At 44.0% G+C, this 19901-nt stretch overlaps 1 protein-coding gene across 1 annotated transcript in view; it reads left to right on the top strand.

Moving 5' to 3' along the window:
• LOC115474088 (polycystic kidney disease protein 1-like 1) overlaps positions 1-19901 on the top strand; it is a 151787-nt gene that overhangs the window by 37414 nt on the left and 94472 nt on the right. Inside the window, exon 2 of the mRNA XM_030209418.1 lies at positions 1395-1515. Within this exon, the coding sequence (XP_030065278.1) occupies positions 1395-1515 (121 nt within the window). The remainder of the gene's footprint in view (positions 1-1394; positions 1516-19901) is intronic.

The following is a 19901-nucleotide window of genomic DNA, read 5'->3' as shown; positions in this document are numbered from 1 at the left end:
TATCCACCCCCATCCTGTTAGACTATCTCTGAAATGCTTTGATTTTCCGTGCATACCTCCTACCCATCCGCACCCTGTTAGACTGTCAATGAAATGCTGGGATGTTTTACTTATATTTATTTATTTATTTATTTATTTATTGCATTTGTATCCCACATTTTCCCACCTCTTTGCAGGCTCAATGTGGCTTACAATACATCATGGATAGTTGAAATGAGAAGAGAGTAAACATTTGATGTTACAGAAGGATTTGGGTTGCATGGTAGTGGAATACATAATAGTAAAATACAGAAGGCATTAATTTACATTCAGGGTATATGTGGGAGTTTCACATGACTTGGTCTTTGTGATAAATCTTGTCGAAGAGATGGGTCTTTAGTAGTTTCCGGAAGTTGTTCAGTTCATAGACCGCTTTCAGGTTACGTAGCAATGCGTTCCAGAACTGTGTGCTCTTATAAGAAAAAGTTGATGCATGCATTAATTTGTACTTTAAACCTTTACAGTTGGGGAAATGAAGATTAAGGAATGTGCGAGAAGATTTTTTAGCATTTCTGGATGGTAGGTCTACCAGGTCTGACATATAAGCTGGAGCATCTACCACATTTGCTTATTTCCGATCTGACGAAGAAGGGCAACCTTCGAAAGCTAATCAAGAAATGTATTAAGTTATGTCCAATAAAAGAGGTATCATCTTATTTTCTTTTCCATGTTTTATTTTGTTTGATTTCTATTGATTACCTTTAAAAGTGGACTAACACGGCTACCACAACACTCTACGAAAGAAAAGAGAAAATCAGGTAAAAAGAAAAAATACTGAGGCAATTTTCCAACATGATCTTTCATTGACAATTCTGCTAAAAACTGATGGCCGATTTCATGTTTATAATGTCAGCTAAGAATCCAAAGAAACAATTATGCCCTGAACTGTTTGGTTTAAAGACATCAGGAAATAATTCATGATTTTGGCTGTGCTAAACATTCAGGGGGTCTTTTACTAATGCATAGCTTGAGTTATCTGCAGCAGGGCCCATTTTATTCCTATGGGACCTGCTGCAGATAACTTGAGCTAAGCTTTAGTAAAAGACCCCCTGAATGATTTCTTTAATGCAGAACTTCCAAAACTGTGGGTTAGGACCCTGAACAAGTTTACAAAACCTACATTTGGGGTTATGACCAGGGTGGGTGATTCTTAGGATGTTAATATCCTGCACTGCCTGGAGGGTTGCATGTTTTCCATGGATGTGGAAATTGGGGTTGCATTTGCAGAAAAATTGGTGAGCACTGTCTTAAAGTTATAGAATCCTGAGGTTTATAAAAGACTGGAAAGCAGATTGTGTTTTTTTGACCAGTTCAGAACTGCTGATCTCATGTTACTGTGTTCTCTTCTGGGACAGGACTTACATTATGAATTCAGTTACCGCGTAGGTAACTCTTCCAGGAAGACATTGTACAAAGGCAGAGATATCCAATACTACTTCAATTTGCCAGCTGGTGATCCTGTTGATGGTTTTAAAGGTAAGTGACTAAAATCTCTAAATATTGCTCTGTCAGATCTGTTACACTTTGGACTTTGACAATCCCCTCCACCCCACCCCCAATATATACATTTTAGGTTAATCTAAATTTTTTATAGGCTAACAGTCCCTTAGTTGTAAACCAGCTGCCTAGCTCTGTGAGATTTGATAGAGTAATGAATCAGCATATGGAGCCTTGAAAAAGGAGGGAGCTGTGTTCTCTGGCCTATGTGAAACGAGCTGGTAATCTCTAGGCGTTTTTAAAACACTGAGCTATTTAATTCTCATTTCTATGGGGTTTTTAACAAAAATGTTTTCAGACAGCCTGGATCTTGTTCTAGTTGATCCCATTTTGTGTACCTGGGATCTTCAGTGGAGGCAGGGGGATAGGCTGGAACTTCAAGTACCTCCAGGCTTATTCTAGGGCTTCTTTTACAAAGCTGCACTACTGATTCTTAGTGCAGCAAATGAGAGGAAGCCCATTCAATTCCTATGGGCATCCTCTCATTTGCTGCACGGAAATCACTAGTGCGGCTTTGTAAAAGAAGCCCCTAAAAAGCACAAGACAAGGCAAAAATCAGTTCAGACAATTATGAATTGATTCTAAATACTTTAACTGTCCAAATTTAACTGGCATGTATACAAATGAGCATATAGCGAATGCTACATACCTGTAGAAGGTATTCTTCGAGGACAGCAGGCTGATTGTTCTCACTGATGGGTGACGTCCACGGCAGTCCCTCCAATCGGAATCTTCACTAGCAAAGTCCTTTGCTAGCTCTCGCGTGCCCGCGCGCACCGCGCATGCACGGCCATCTTCCCGCCCGAAACCGGTTCGAGCCGGCCAGTCTCGTATGTAGCAAAAGAGATACAAGGGAAGACTCAACTCCAAAGGGGAGGCGGGCGGGTTTGTGAGAACAATCAGCCTGCTGTCCTCGGAGAATACCTTCTACAGGTATGTAGCATTCGCTTTCTCCGAGGACAAGCAGGCTGCTTGTTCTCACTGATGGGGTATCCCTAGCCCCCAGGCTCACTCAAAACAACAACCATGGTCGATTGGGCCTCGCAACGGCGAGGACATAACTGAGATTGACCTAAAAAATTTACCAACTAACTGAGAGTGTAGCCTGGAACAGAACAAACAGGGCCCTCGGGGGGTGAAGTTGGATCCTAAAGCCCAAACAGGTTCTGAAGAACTGACTGCCCGAACCGACTGTCGCGTCGGGTATCCTGCTGCAGGCAGTAATGAGATGTGAATGTGTGGACACATGACCACGTCGCAGCTTTGCAAATTTCTTCAATTGAAGCTGACTTCAAGTGGGCTACCGACGCAGCCATGGCTCTAACATTATGAGCCGTGACATGACCCTCAAGAGTCAGCCCCGCCTGGGCGTAAGTGAAGGAAATGCAATCTGCTAGCCAATTGGATATGGTGCGTTTCCCTACAGCCACTCCCCTCCTATTGGGATCAAAAGAAACAAACAATTGGGCGGACTGTCTGTTGGGCTGTGTCCGCTCCAGGTAGAAGGCCAATGCTCTCTTGCAGTCCAATGTGTGCAGCTGACGTTCAGCAGGGCAGGAATGAGGACGGGGAAAGAATGTTGGCAAGACAATTGACTGGTTCAGATGGAACTCCGACACGACCTTTGGCAAGAACTTAGGGTGAGTGCGGAGGACTACTCTGTTATGATGAAATTTGGTGTAAGGGGCCTGGGCTACCAGGGCCTGAAGCTCACTGACTCTACGAGCTGAAGTAACTGCCACCAAGAAAATGACCTTCCAGGTCAAGTACTTCAGATGGCAGGAATTCAGTGGCTCAAAAGGAGGTTTCATCAGCTGGGTGAGAACAACATTGAGATCCCATGACACTGTAGGAGGCTTGACAGGGGGCTTTGACAAAAGCAAACCTCTCATGAAGCGAACAACTAAAGGCTGTCCTGAGATCGGCTTACCTTCCACACGGTAATGGTATGCACTGATTGCACTAAGGTGAACCCTTACAGAGTTGGTCTTGAGACCAGACTCAGACAAGTGCAGAAGGTATTCAAGCAGGGTCTGTGTAGGACAAGAGCGAGGATCTAGGGCCTTGCTGTCACACCAGACGGCAAACCTCCTCCATAGAAAGAAGTAACTCCTCTTAGTAGAATCTTTCCTGGAAGCAAGCAAGATGCGGGAGACACCCTCTGACAGACCCAAAGAGGCAAAGTCTACGCTCTCAACATCCAGGCCGTGAGAGCCAGGGACCGGAGGCTGGGATGCAGAAGAGCCCCTTCGTCCTGCGTGATGAGGGTCGGAAAACACTCCAATCTCCAGGGTTCTTCGGAGGATAACTCCAGAAGAAGAGGGAACCAGATCTGACGCGGCCAAAAAGGAGCAATCAGAATCATGGTGCCTCGGTCTTGCTTGAGTTTCAACGAAGTCTTCCCCACCAGAGGAATGGGAGGATAAGCATACAGCAGGCCCTCCCCCCAATCCAGGAGGAAGGCATCCGATGCCAGTCTGCCGTGGGCCTGAAGCCTGGAACAGAACTGAGGGACTTTGTGGTTTGCTCGAGATGCGAAGAGATCCACCAAGGGGGTGCCCCACGCTTGGAAGATCTGGCGCACCACTCGGGAGTTGAGCGACCACTCGTGAGGTTGCATAATCCTGCTCAGTCTGTCGGCCAGACTGTTGTTTACGCCTGCCAGATATGTGGCTTGGAGCACCATGCCGTGACGGCGAGCCCAGAGCCACATGCTGACGGCTTCCTGACACAGGGGGCGAGATCTGGTGCCCCCCTGCTTGTTGACGTAATACATGGCAACCTGGTTGTCTGTCTGAATTTGGATAATTTGGTGGGACAGCCGATCTCTGAAAGCCTTCAGAGCGTTCCAGATCGCTCGCAACTCCAGGAGATTGATCTGTAGATCGCGTTCCTGGAGGGACCAGCTTCCTTGGGTGTGAAGCCCATCGACATGAGCTCCCCATCCCAGGAGAGACGCATCCGTGGTCAGCACTTTTTGTGGCTGAGGAATTTGGAAAGGACGTCCCAGAGTCAAATTGGACCAAATCGTCCACCAAAACAGGGATTCGAGAAAACTCGTGGACAGGTGGATCACGTCTTCTAGATCCCCAGCAGCCTGAAACCACTGGGAAGCTAGGGTCCATTGAGCAGATCTCATGTGAAGGCGGGCCATGGGAGTCACATGAACTGTGGAGGCCATGTGGCCCAGCAATCTCAACATCTGCCGAGCTGTGATCTGCTGGGACGCTCGCACCCGCGAGACGAGGGACAACAAGTTGTTGGCTCTCGCCTCTGGGAGATAGGCGCGAGCCGTCCGAGAATCCAGCAGAGCTCCTATGAATTCGAGTCTCTGTGCTGAGAGAAGATGGGACTTTGGGTAATTTATCACAAACCCCAGTAGCTCCAGGAGGCGAATAGTCATCTGCATGGACTGCAGGGCTCCTGCCTCGGACGTGTTCTTCACCAGCCAATCGTCGAGATATGGGAACACGTGCACCCCCAGCCTGCGAAGTGCTGCTGCTACTACAGCCAAGCACTTTGTGAACACCCTGGGCGCAGAGGCGAGCCCAAAGGGTAGCACACAGTACTGGAAGTGACGGGTGCCCAGCTGAAATCGCAGATACTGTCTGTGAGCTGGCAGTATCGGGATGTGTGTGTAGGCATCCTTCAAGTCCAGAGAGCATAGCCAATCGTTTTCCTGAATCATGGGAAGTAGGGTGCCCAGGGAAAGCATCCTGAACTTTTCTTTGACCAGATATTTGTTCAGGGCCCTTAGGTCTAGGATGGGACGCATCCCCCCTGTTTTCTTTTCCACAAGGAAGTACCTGGAATAGAATCCCAGCCCTTCTTGCCCGGATGGCACGGGCTCGACCGCATTGGCGCTGAGAAGGGCGGAGAGTTCCTCTGCAAGTACCTGCTTGTGCTGGAAGCTGTAAGACTGAGCTCCCGGTGGACAATTTGGAGGTTTTGAGGCCAAATTGAGGGTGTATCCTTGCCGGACTATTTGCAGAACCCACTGATCGGAGGTTATGAGAGGCCACCTTTGGTGAAAAGCTTTCAACCTCCCCCCGACCGGCAGGTCGCCCGGCACTGACACTTGGATGTCGGCTATGCTCTGCTGGAGCCAGTCAAAAGCTCGCCCCTTGCTTTTGCTGGGGAGCCGCGGGGCCTTGCTGAGGCGCACGCTGCTGACGAGAGCGAGCGCGCTGGGGCTTAGCCTGGGCCGCAGGCTGTCGAGAAGGAGGATTGTACCTACGCTTGCCAGAAGAGTAGGGAACAGTCCTCCTTCCCCAAAAAAATCTTCTACCTGTAGAGGTAGATGCTGAAGGCTGCCGGCGGGAGAACTTGTCAAATGCGGTATCCCGCTGGTGGAGATGCTCTACCACCTGCTCGACCTTCTCTCCAAAAATATTGTCCGCACGGCAAGGCGAGTCCGCAATCCGCTGCTGGAGTCTATTCTCTAGGTCGGAGGCACGCAGCCATGAGAGCCTGCGCATCACCACACCTTGAGCAGCGGCCCTGGACGCAACATCAAAGGTGTCATACACCCCTCTGGCCAGGAATTTTCTGCACGCCTTCAGCTGCCTGACCACCTCCTGAAAAGGCTTGGCTTGCTCAGGGGGGAGAGCATCAACCAAGCCCGCCAACTGCCGCACATTGTTCCGCATGTGTATGCTCGTGTAGAGCTGGTAAGACTGGATTTTGGCCACGAGCATAGAGGAATGGTAGGCCTTCCTCCCAAAGGAGTCTAAGGTTCTAGAGTCTTTGCCCGGGGGCGCCGAAGAATGCTCCCTAGAACTCTTAGCCTTCTTTAGGGCCAGATCCACAACTCCAGAGTCATGAGGCAACTGAGTGCGCATCAGCTCTGGGTCCCCATGGATCCGGTACTGGGACTCGATCTTCTTGGGGATGTGGGGATTACTTAGTGGCTTGGCCCAGTTCGCAAGCAATGTCTTTTTTAGGACATGGTGCAAGGGAACAGTGGACGCTTCCTTAGGTGGAGAAGGATAGTCCAGGAGCTCAAACATTTCAGCCCTGGGCTCGTCCTCCACAACCACCGGGAAGGGGATGGCCGTAGACATCTCCCGGACAAAGGAAGCGAAAGACAGACTCTCAGGAGGAGAAAGCTGTCTTTCAGGAGAGGGAGTAGGATCGGAAGGAAGACCCTCAGACTCCTTGTCAGAGAAATATCTGGGGTCTTCTTCCTCTTCCCACGAGGCCTCACCCTCGGTGTCAGACACAAGTTCACGGACCTGTGTCTGCAACCTCGCCCGGCTCGACTCAGTGGAGCCACGTCCACGATGGGGGCGTCGAGAGGTAGACTCCCTGGCCCGCATCGGCGAAGCTCCCTCCGCCGACGTAGTCGGGGAGCCTTCCTGGGAGGTGGCCGCAGTCGGCACCGCACGCGGTACCGACGTCGGGGACCTCACCCCGGGCGATGGGCCAGCCGGCGCCACGCTCGACGGTACCGGAGGCGCAAGCACCGCCGGTATCGGAGGGGTAGGGCGCAACAGCTCTCCCAGAATCTCTGGGAGAACGGCCCGGATGCTCTCGTTCAGAGCGGCTGCAGAGAAAGGCATGGAGGCCGATGCAGGCGTCGACGTCAGAACCTGTTCCGGGCGTGGAGGCTGTTCCGGGCTGTCCAGAGTGGAGCGCATCGACACCTCCTGAACAGAGGGTGAGCGGTCCTCTCGGTGCCGATGCCTGCTGGGTGCCGACTCCCTCGGCGACCCAGAGCTCTCGGTGCCGACGCGGGGAGGAGACCGGTGTCGATGCTTCTTAGACTTCTTCCGAAGCATGTCACCGGAGCTCCCCGGCACCGATGAGGAGGACGTAGAATCCATCCGTCGCTTCCTCGGGGCCGAGGTCGAAGCAGGTCGATCCCGGGGGGGGCTGTACCGCAGGAGCCCTCAGGGTAGGGGGAGACCCACCCGAAGGCTCACCGCCACCAGCAGGGGAATGGACAGCCCTCACCTGCACTCCTGACGATGCACCACCGTCCGACGACATCAGGAGACGAGGTCTCGGTACCACCGACGTCGATGCAGCTATCCGATGTCTCGGCGCCGATGCAGAGGGCCGATGCCTCAATGCACTCGATGCACTGGCGGCCGAGGATGAAGGTCTGGACGCTGATGACGTTGATGCACTCGATGACCCCGATGCCGACGAAGAGCCCGAGAACAAAACGTTCCACTGGGCCAATCTCGCTACCTGAGTCCGCCTTTGTAACAGGGAACACAGACTACAGTTCTGAGGACGGTGCTCGGCCCACAGACACTGAAGACACGAAGAGTGCCTATCAGTGAACGAGATTACCCGGGCGCACTGGGTGCACTTCTTGAAGCTGCTGGAAGGCTTCGATGTCATGGGCGGAAAAATCACGCCGGCGAAATCAAAATCCGAAATGACGAATTTGAGCACCAAAACTTTGAGGGAGAAAAATCTCGACCGAGGCCTAAAAGAGGCCTACCCCGACGACGAAAGAAAACTTACCGGGGCAAAGACTGGAAATATAGGAAGGGGCAAACGAAACCCAAGGGGGTTTTCGGAGCACTTTCCGCACGAAATTAGAACTTTTCCGAAGAAAAAACACGTCGATTAAAACAACGGACGCGCGAGGTCGACTCTCCGGGGCTCGACACGGCAAAAACACAGCCATACCGAGTGCGGACGAAAGAAGACTGGCCGGCTCGAACCGGTTTCGGGCGGGAAGACGGCCGCGCATGCGCTGTGCGCGCGGGCGCGCGAGAGCTAGCAAAGGACTTTGCTAGTGAAGATTCCGATTGGAGGGGCTGCCGTGGACGTCACCCATCAGTGAGAACAAGCAGCCTGCTTGTCCTCGGAGAACCTATATAATAATTCTCACCTCCAACGTTTGGTCTCTACCTGGGACCGTGGCTCCGTGGTCTGATTCCGGCAGTAGATCAGTGACGTCATCCGCATCACACAGCCTCTTCTATCGCTTCTGTTTCTGCTGTTCGTGTGGTCCCGCCCTAGGGCCGGACCACACGAACAGCTGAAACAGAAGAGAAAGAAGAGGCTGTGTGAAGCAGCGTCCCTACAGTGCAGGAGGTAAAAACGTGCAGGAGGTGGGGAGGGGGGTCCTGAAACAACAGGAGAGGGAAGGGGGGGTCATGAACGACACGGGGGGAAGGGGTCCTTCTTTCGCTTCTGTTTCGGCTGTTCGTGTGGTCCCGCCCAAACAACCGAAACAGAAGCGAAAGAAGAGGCTGTGTGAAGCATGCAGGAGGTGGGGAGGGGGGTACTTAAACGATAGGGGAGGGAAGGGAGGGTCATGAATGACATGGGGGGGGAAGGGGGTACTTCTTTCACTTCTGTTTGGGCGGGACCACAGGAACAGCTGAAACAGAAGCGAAAGAAGAGGCTGTGTGAAGCGTGGGGGAGGTAAAAATGTGCAGGAGGTGAGGAGGGGGGTCATGATCAACACGGGGGGGAAGGGAGTCATGAAACTAGAGGGGGGTCCTGAAATGACACGGGGGGAGGGGATTCCTGGAAATCAACTGGAAGGGTAGGGGCAGGTCCAGTTCCAGGAAGGGGAGGGGGGTCCTGGATCAGGGGTAGGGGGGATGGGAAGAAGGGGAGGGGAGGGGGTTCCTGGAACTCGGAGGGGGGGGAGAGGCAGAGTGGGAAGGGGAGAGGGGGGATGGGAAGAAGTGGCAGGGTGCGTCCTGGAACTCCCATGTGAAGAAGTGGGAGGGGTTTCAGGAACTCAGACGGGTGGAAGGGTGGAGGGGAAGGGGGTTCAGCAAACTCTCGGTCTCGCCGTGTCTCACATATGCACTCGCACACTCTCTCACAGACACAATTGCACCCAATCTCACTCTCTCTCTGACACACACACTCGCACAGTCACTCTCTCTCTCTCTCACACAGTCACTCTCACACACACACTCTCTCAAACATACACACTACAAGGAAAACCTTGCTAGCGCCCGTTTCCTTAAAAACTGAAACGGGCCTTTTTTACTAGTCTTGACTAAAAGGCTTATTTAGAAAAGAAGCATGTTCTTAGACTTGGCTGTGTACCCCATTGAAAGGTATCATTTACACATAAATTGGATTCCTGTGAGATATTAAACTTTTAGTTTTATAAGTGCATTCACTCTGCAGCCCCTCACTACCTCTCCACCCTCATCTCTCCCTACACTCTTTCCCAGGAACTCTAATCATTAGGCAAATCCCTCCTAATTGCACCCTTCTCCTCCATCGCTAACTCCAGACTCTGTTCCTTTTGTCTCGCCACACCTTATACCTGGAATGGGCTTCCTGAGCCATTGCGTCAAGCTCCATCCCTGGCCACCTTCAAATCCGGGCTAAAGGCCTACCTGTTTGATGCTGCTTTTGACTCCTAACTTGTCACTTGCTCATAACCTTTATATTGTCTTCCTCTCTTCAATAGTCCCTTTCCCTGTGTGTCCTTCTGTCTGTCCTGCCCTTGTCCTTATTGGTCCTGTCTGTCCTGATTTAGATTGTAAGCTCTTTTGAGCAGGGACTGTCTCTTCTTCATGTTCAATTGTAAAGCACTGCGTACGACTGGTAGCGCTATAGAAATGATTTATAGTAGTAGTAGTTTTAGGGGTCCTTTCACTATGCTGCAGCAAGCAGTAACATGTGCTTACCGCAGGTTAAAAACCACTACCACGGGCCATGCTCAAGTGTCCCAAGGTAGTTTCAGGATTAGCGCGTGCTTCCCATGCACTAGAAAATAGATTTTAGTGCTGGGGACGTGTCTGGGGCAGAGAGTAGCAAAAAATGCACAACTGGGCCTTCAGGATTGAGATAAGTGTAATCCTTTTTATTTTTTTTTTGTTACATTTGTACCCCACGCTTTCCCACTCATGGCAGGCTCAATGCAGCTTACATGGGGCAATGGAGGGTTAAGTGACTTGCCCAGAGTCACAAGGAGCTGCCTATGCCTGAAGTGGGACTTGAACTCAGTTCCTCAAGACCAAAGTCCACCACCCTAACCACTAGGCCACTCCTCCACTCTAAAGAGTGGAGACCCGACACGGGCTGTGTTTCGGCGTACAAACACCTGCCTCAGGGGTCTAGCACCAAACGTTCTTATAAATTTAATAACACAAGGTTGAAAAGAATCACACAATCAAGGTATGTCGCCCAAAGCGTAATAAGTATCCATATAATTGTTCAGAATGCTATCGTGTCGGGTCTCTTGTAGAATTAAAAAGGACTACACTTATCTCAATCCTGAAGGCCCAGTTGTGCTTTTTTTTGCTATAGTTTATGTTTGTGTTGTAATAACTGCCATCCCAGCAGCAAACCTTCAGGGGGTGGTAGGCTCCCTTCAGCAGTCCACAAACAAAGTCCCTCCAGACAACACAGCTTTTAGTTCCAAGCAGTTTATTTCCTCCTCCACAAATCTCAGTTCAAGGAGGTTAAAGTCCCATTCAGTTTCAAAACAAAACAACAAGAAAAAAAACGTCCCTTTAAATCCAAGTTCTCCCCAGTTCAACAGCCTAGGTTTCAGTTTTAAAAGTCTTTCCGCTTGGGTGGTTGCAGAATGGCAGTACACCGCCCACAACACAGCTAATTGACTCCTGTGACCACCCACTGCCTTCAGTCCCTGCAACTCTGCCCCAAAGTACAATTACAGTCCATGTCAACCGGTTCCTCCAAACCTGGTGTGCTAGGCCCTCCAGACTCTCCTTCCTCCAAGCACTCCATTAACTCTGCTTCTCTGCTAGGCTGTTGGTTGGAGACCTCCTCCCCCTCCCAGGTGGCAGGAATCTTGTACTGATTTCTAACCCAAGAGAATTGAGCTTTGTCATCACGGCTCCCCCTTCTGGCCCTCGTCTGCCATAGCAGCTGCTCTTTCCAGTCCTTTTCCCCCTCCCTTCCACGTGGTGTCCCTACCGGGTTTTGGGACCTACCCCCCCCCCCCCCGATCCCTTCTCTGAGGGCATTGTGGGGAATGTAGTCTGGCCCCATACCTCCTCCTGACCTGCTTAGACCCTCCAACCTCCTTACAGTGTGATGTTTTACCCCCTCTTTTGTTATACTGGGGCAGAGAGTAGGCATGTTCTGTGCTAATCAGTTAGCACAGCTTCTTCGGTGCATGCTAACTGATTAGCACAGGATTAGTGCATGAACCTTTACTGCCTAGAAATAGGTGTTGGCAAATGCTCACACGCTAATGGGGAAATTAGCACATGGCCATTAATAGAGAAAATGGAAAATGCAACCATTTTACAGCCTCACTAAAAGCAACCACTTTTTAGCGCAGCTTAGTAAAAGGGCCCCCTATGATTGGTGATTTTTTAAAAATGCCAGCTGCAATGTTTAAATAATTGCATGAATGTTGATGCTGTACAGTTTACTTTTGGATGTTGGCTTGTACGCCTCACCTGTGTGTTAATAAAGATATATATTTTTCTAAACATCCAGAAATTCAGAGCAGCTCTCCAGATAGTGAGCAGCACTGAATATCTGGTTAGCGGGTTGAATATTGCTGCTAACAATAACTTTTGACCACACTCTACCCCTGGATAGCACTGGGACGGTCTGTCATGATCCTCAATGGCACTGTCCAGATGGTCACAAAAATATATTTTTAAAAGGGGTTCAAAATAGTAATTCAGAAAGTAATGAAGCTGTTAAGGGTGTTTTTGGAGTCAAAGTTGACTGTGAAAGATCAAGTTGTTCTTGTTATTCAGGCGTGTTTTACTCAGCTTCATTTTTTATATAAGTTGAAGCCAATGCTTCTACTTTACGATTTTCGAGGAGTGATTTGAAGTGGTACTGTCACAATTGGACAACTGCAACAGAAGGTGATAAAGAGCGAATGCCAAGCAAAGAAAAGTGGATCCAAACCACCTCTCTCAGATGGTGTTCTTAAACTAGGTCTTTATTCAAATCGATAAAATAACGGTCCGACACAAGTTGTGTTTCGACCTACCCGGCCTGCATCAGGGGTCTATGGACAAATATAACATTGACATAAAATATGTAAAACCGAAATGTATGAAAAAGTATAAAATGAAACAAATAAAACAATACACAATCATACATATGAGAAAACATACCTATTACATTTTGATACAGTATCAGCCTTATTTTCGAAAGTGATGGGCGCCCAGATTTCGACCCAAATCGGGAGATGGGCGCCCATCTCGCAAAGATGCCCAAATCGGTATAATCGAAAGCCGATTTTAGGCGCCTGCAACTGGACTCCGTCGCGGGAACGAACAAAGTTGACGGGGGCGTGTCGGAGGCATGGTGAAGGCAGGACTGGGGCATATTTATCGGCCAAGCAGAGATGGGCGCCTTCGGCCGATAATCGAAAAAAATGGCCGTTTTTAGTGTGAATTTAGGTCACTTTTTTGGACCCTTTTTTCACGAACAAGTCCCAAAAAAGTGCCCTAAATGACCAGATGACACCCGGAGGGAATCGGGGATGACCACCCCTGACTCCCCCAGTGATCACTAACCCCCTCCCACCAAAACAAAAACGTTAACAACTTTTTTTCCAGCTTGTATGCCAGTATAATTCATGTTTTATATTTTATATATATTTTATGTTTTATAATTTCACATATTTCTAATTTTATATGTTTGTTATTTATTATAGCCCCTGACACGGCCTGTGTCGGGCATTTGTTTCATACACGGTATCCTCAATAAAGTCTTTTTGGATATTATACTGATCTGCTGGTTTGTTTTCCACGTTGGATTTTGCAGATCGTTTGCCTTGTTGCTTTCTGGGACCCTCATTGTTGGGCATTCTTGAACCCGCTCTAGCAGGAATCATGTCTTTCTCCCCATGGAAAGATGTTTTAAGTTTCAATGGTGATTGTTTACAAAACATGTTGCCGGCTGATCCATTCTTTAAGGAGCCAGAGGTTTTGGACGATTATCTTAAACATTGGGAAGAAGCTGTGAAACTTAGTAAGCGTTGTAAGAGAGTAGAATTACACGGATCATCTCTACTTGAATATTGTAGATATAAAAGGATCCCGAGGGGTCTAAGAATAAATAAATCATCTACTATGTTTTCTGAGGATCAAGCTTTTATGGTACAGTGGGAAGCGATTTTAAACAAACGTTCCTTAGATTTAATGATTTTATTGATTAAAACATGTAAGGAAAGAGAACAGAAAACATAGGAAGAATTAGATAAAGAACTAACTTTTTTAAAAGACAATGATGCGTGTTTTGATATATTATATGAAGATTTTTTTAAAAAGCAGCGAACAGTTCGAAAGGGATTTGAGACTAATTAAATTTGAAAAATTCAGAAGGGATGATGAAGATTACAAAAATAAAAAGTATATCCATGGCACAGAAATAATAATCAAAGGAAACAAAGTAACTATAAGAGAGCTAACAAGACAACTAGAGTACAATATCCCACTGGTACACAAAACACATGTAATGATTATGGTCCCAATAAGGACATAGTAAAAGCTGCCAAAAGAAAAACAGATTACAGCCCTCATACATATAGAGAGAGGAAAAGACCTAGGAGTGATCCTGATGAGGTCTTTGACCCATCAGCATCACTATATACAACCCCACCGCGGATCAATATGGAGAAACAACTTATGAAAATAGGTCAACTATGGAGAAAAAGGTCTGTTACGGATAATTCTGTATCCGAATATCAAAGAAGTTTTTTGCCATACAGAGGTAGAGGGAGAGGGAGAGGTAGAGGCAGCTTCAACTATCACAATCAAAGACAGGAAAACAAGAGTCAGTATTGACTACAATCTACAATATCTCTAATAGGTCACTAACTGATATAGAAAAGCGGGTCTTAAATAAGGGTCTTTCTTTTAAACCCACACCCCGATATGATGCATTTAAAACAAGAGTAGAGTTCTTTAAATTTATTAGGAAACTGAAGATCATAGATTTTTTCTCAGGTATGAATAACAACAATATAGATTCATCAATAGTCAAGAAAGATAGCAGATGGATTCCACCTGAGAACCCACATTTTTTAATCAAAGCATTTGAGAGTGTGGTACTTGATGATATTACAACACTAGAAAAACAAGATAACAGAAGGATTTTTTATAACCTATCAAAAGATGAAAAGAATGCAGTAAAAGATTTACAAAGCGATCAGAGCATTATCATTAAACCCGCGGATAAGAGTGGAGCGATAGTTATTATGAATAGAGAGGATTATATCAAGGAGATTAATAGACAATTGGATGATAGTACATTTTATAAAGTACTGAAAAATGATCCTACTCCTAGCATTCAAAAGGAGATTGCCTTATTAATTTCTTTAGGGAGTGAAGCTCAATACATTACATCTAAGGAGGCGGATTTTTTAACAGTAAAAGAACCAGTTATTCCGACGCTCTATATACTCCCCAAGATACACAAATCCCTGTCTTCTCCACCTGGTAGACCCATAGTTTCTGCATGTGGCTCAATTTTAGAGCCACTTTCTGTCTTTGAAGACAAATTTTTACGTCCCTTTGTGAGCCGCACAACTTCATATGTACGTGACTCATCAGACATGATTAACATATTGAATGATATAATTCCCGATAAAAATTTGATTTTAGTCACATTGGACATAGAGAGTCTATACACTAATATACCCCAATTAGAAGCAATTGAGATCATTTACACACTATTTCAAACAGAGATATTTACCATCGTATACCAACAGATTTTATTATTGAACTAGCTGTCATTGCATTAACTAAAAATTATTTTGGTTTTAATGGTAAATTTTATCAGCAAATTAAGGGCACTGCAATGGGTGCAACTTTCGCACCATCCATTGCAAATTTATATGTGAGCAGCTTTGAGGACAAATTTTTAACTAATAATGATTTTATGTCTAACATTTTATTATGGAAACGTTACGTAGATGACATTTTTTTAATATGGAATGGGACACTTCAGGACTTGAACAGTTTTTATAATTGGCTTAATACTCTAGTTCCAAATTTAAGATTCCAGATGAATCATGATTATCACTGTATATCTTTTTTAGATATCAGAATTAGTATTAAAGAAGACAAATTTGTTACCGACATCTACAGAAAACCGACTGATGTCAATAAAGTTTTGAATTATGGTAGTTGTCACAGTCAATCCTTAAAGAAAAATGTACAGTATAGCCAATTTTTAAGGCTATGGAGATTATGCTGTGATCAGCGCACTTATCACCTTAGGTCGATTGATATGACTAAACGTTTTTGTGAAAAAGGTTACCCACTTAAACATATCAATGAAGGTTATCATAAAGCATCAAGTTTATCAACATCAACATTATTAGAACCAGTTAAGAAGAAGAAAAATGAGAATATTATATGCACACTGCCTTTCAACCACATGTCTAATCCAATTATAAAGATCATCAGGAAACATTGGCATCTATTACAAGGAGTCACATCTCTTAACAAAAAAGAACTTCTTATAGCCTTTAAGCGAGAAAAAAATCTTAAAGACATGTTGGTTCCATCGACTTTACGTAATTTATCCCTGTGGCTCATGCTCAGTTTGCAATGTTAATATGAAAACAAGAGTTGTGCATATTCCATCGTCCAATAGAAATGTACAGCTTCCCTTTTGGGTATCTTTAAATATATAATCATATACATTTTTATCTCTTTCCTCATCATATTAATTTTTATATATAATATCATTTTATACAGGTCCATAACCAATTGTTTCTGCATTTCCAGATGAGCCGTTTTTTCAGAATATTGACTGTATACGTGAGTTTCTTTACTCTATTATGGATCCTTTCTTATATCATTTTTTTATCACATTACTCTCCTTCCTCATAGTTGGTCATACTCATTTTTATTTTTATTTTTGCATTTCTCTAGCTGCTTTTACCTGCAAATTTCTGGTTTGATGGTGGAGTACCACTATATAGGTGGGTGCCTTTTGAATCATATTATTGAAGATGGCTGTCTGATTTTTAAATGTACTGTTATGTCTATAATTACTTTCCTGTATATATTTTTCGTGTGTTTCTTTGGATGCTCCATAATCACCCCTTTTGGATTTCTGTAACATGTATCTGTATATGTATGTTGTAGATATATTAATTATTTGTGACCAATATACGCAATTTCTGATAACTTAACTGTCATATCTTTTCATCATGAACAATGAGTCTGTGGGATTTTGATGTTATAGATTTTAATGGTATGAATTTATATGTGATCATATATATATATATTTTTTATTGTCATTTGGTTTCTGATGTTACAAATTTATATTTGATTTTAATGTCATTCCTTTTTTTAAAAAAAAAATTTTTTAATGTTTAATTTATGTAATTTCTATGTTATTACTTTACGTTTTTATTTAGATGTTAAGACGTATTATTTATTATTTATTATCTTATTTTCTAGCCCCTGAAGCAACCCAGTAGGGCGAAACACGGCCTGTGTCGGGCTATTATATGTATATGCATATGAGTTACTGTATGCATATTTTAATTTTGTTATATTAATAAAACATATCTTGGTTTATCAACGATCTGCTTTGTACTGTTTCCACTTTGGAGTTTGCAGATCGTCTGCCCCTTTGTTTTCTTGGACCCTGTCCATTTACATCTTCACATTTCTAATAGAGTTTGAGCCAGCACACCTCAGGCAATTTCAAGGGGCAATTTGTTTTGTAATAGTCAGCTGTTTCTCAGCAGGAGCCCCCTGTCCTTTACAATGGATTGTGTACATTTCAAGAGGCAATGTGATTTACCATAGTTAGCTGTTTTGCAGCAGGAGCCCTTTGCTGTTAGCAATGAATTGTATACACATCACTCTCTGATGTTGTTTGCTCCTACTACAGGGATTAAGATCAGCACCTCTATATATTTTTTGTAGCACATGATTTTTTTTAGACACATTATGGTTAAATCTCTGGATGTAGACTCATATACAGATGCTTTAGCAAGCACATGCTAGGTTATTTTGAACGTGACGTTTGATTTGCATTTATCAAAGATGATTCACAATTGACAGTTCTGAGAACTTGTTAGAGCATCATCGTATACTATATATAGTTTACATATTTGTTGTTGGTATTATAATGATGATTCAATCATTTTAAAGACCATCATTCACATCACTTATATATTATATTGCACATTAGTCCATAATATATTAGTTTTTCTCATACATTTGCTTTCACTTCATTATTATTTTATTATTATTATTTTTTCATTATTGTTTTATTACTTTTTTATTATTACTATTTTATCATTTTTCAAAAAGAATTCCATTATTTATTTATTTATTATTCATTTATTTTTATTTTGCATTTTGTATTTTTTACTCATCCAGGGATATTCTATTTTATGCTGCTCATGCTGGTTTTTTATGAAGAAGATTCCTTATATTCTTGTTTTGACATATAATTTGATAGTAAGTATTTTACATCTATTTGTTTGGCATTTCTTTATTATTATTTTTATTTTTAATTTTTTTAATTATTCTGATTTTCTGAGCTGTTGTTTTACTATTCCTAGATATTTGAGATAATTATGGGTGCTCTATATATTTGTTCCTTTTTCAGCCGATCTTATTTAAGAAAGATACAGACTAGGTAGGTGTCCTCAATTTTTTGGTTTTTTCCTAATGGTTTTGTTGTTTTTTAATATTTTTATGTTCGTGCCCATCTTTTACTGGTATTTTGGAATATATATGTAGTACATATGTTCTTATCCTGTTGGTTTTTGGCAGATTTATATATTTTATGCATTTTCTTATATATTTTTATATATATATATATATATATATATATATATATATATATATATATAATATTTTTATCAAATATTAATTTGATGTCTAATGTTATTTTAGATGTTCACTGTATATTTTGTATGCATATGTATATGTATTTCTATATTAATTAATGTCCAATGTTATTTTATAAAATTTTTGAATTAAAAAAAGCACTTTTAGTGTTTATAAGTCATGTCTATGTTTTACACGTACAGTATAATTCATGTTTTATATTTTATATATATTTTATGTTTTATAATTTCACATATTTCTAATTTTATATGTTTGTTATTTATTATAGCCCCTGACGCAGCCCTATTGTTGGGCGAAACACGGCCTGTGTCGGGCATTTGTTTCATACACGGTATCCTCAATAAAGTCTTTTTGGATATTATACTGATCTGCTGGTTTGTTTTCCATGCCAGCCTCAAATGCCATACCCAGCTCCATCACAGCAGTATGCAGGTCCCTGGAGCAGTTGTTAGTGGGTGCAGTGGACTTCAGGCAGGTGGACCCAGGCCCCCCCCCCTTCCTGTTACACTTGTGGTGGTTAATGTTGAGCCCTCCAAAACCCACTGTACCCACATCTAGGTGCCCCCCTTCAGCCATAAGTGCTATGGTAATAGTGTACAGTTGTGGGATTTGGGGGGCTCAGCACCCAAGGGAAGGGAGCTATGGACTTGGGAGGTATTTAACTTTTTTTTTTTTTTTTACTTTTTACAAGTGCCCCCTAGGGTGCCCAGTTGGTGTCCTGGCATGTGAGGGGGACCAGTGCACTACGAATCCTGGCCCCTCCCATGACCCAATGCCTTGGATTTGTTCGTTTTTGAGCTGGGCACCTTCGGTTTCCATTATTGCTGAAAACCGAAACCACCCAGCTCAAATCCGCACATATCCGATGCATTTGCCAGGCACAAACCGTATTATTGAAAAAAAGATGGGCGGCCATTTTTTTTTTAAAATACAGTCTGTCCCGCCCCTTCACGTACCCGTTCTCGGACATAGACACCCATGGAGATGGGTGTTCGCGTTCGATTATGCCCCTCTATGTTTTCCTAGAAACGATTGTTTTTCAGTCAATTTTCTATATGATGCATAACATCTAGAAAAGCATAGAAAATCATATAAGGATAGTAGTACATATGTAAAAAATAAAATTATGATATGAACTTCAAACAGAATGAAACATACCAACAGAATAAAACATTCAAACTAAACAGTGAACAAACAGAGGCATTTAAAATACAAAGACATGGTCATACAACATTATGATATTCCAGATAAGCAGTAAACAGAACAGGACATTATGGAATGCACAGTAAGAAACATAATCATAAATATAAATACAAAACCAAAGCGGCTATAAGGATATCCTATTTTAGCTAAAACAGACAAGTATGTCCACAAAGTATAAATAAATAAATGAACATGAGACATGAGGAAATGTATGTCATCAAGAAAAAAAATAAAAATAAAATTGTTCTCAGAAAAAAATTGTCATGAGAAAAAAAGAGTGTTAACCAGCTCACATAGACTCGTTGGCTCCCAAAAGGCATATATAAATGTATGAATATACAAAAAAGAAGAATCATAAAAAAACAGGTAATAAAGAGTGAAAAATATATATTAAAA

Source organism: Microcaecilia unicolor, chromosome 1 (genome assembly GCF_901765095.1).
Source record: "Microcaecilia unicolor chromosome 1, aMicUni1.1, whole genome shotgun sequence".
Classification (NCBI taxonomy): domain Eukaryota; kingdom Metazoa; phylum Chordata; class Amphibia; order Gymnophiona; family Siphonopidae; genus Microcaecilia; species Microcaecilia unicolor.
Note: the sequence above shows the minus strand (reverse complement) of the source record. Positions and strands in the feature narration are given on the sequence as shown.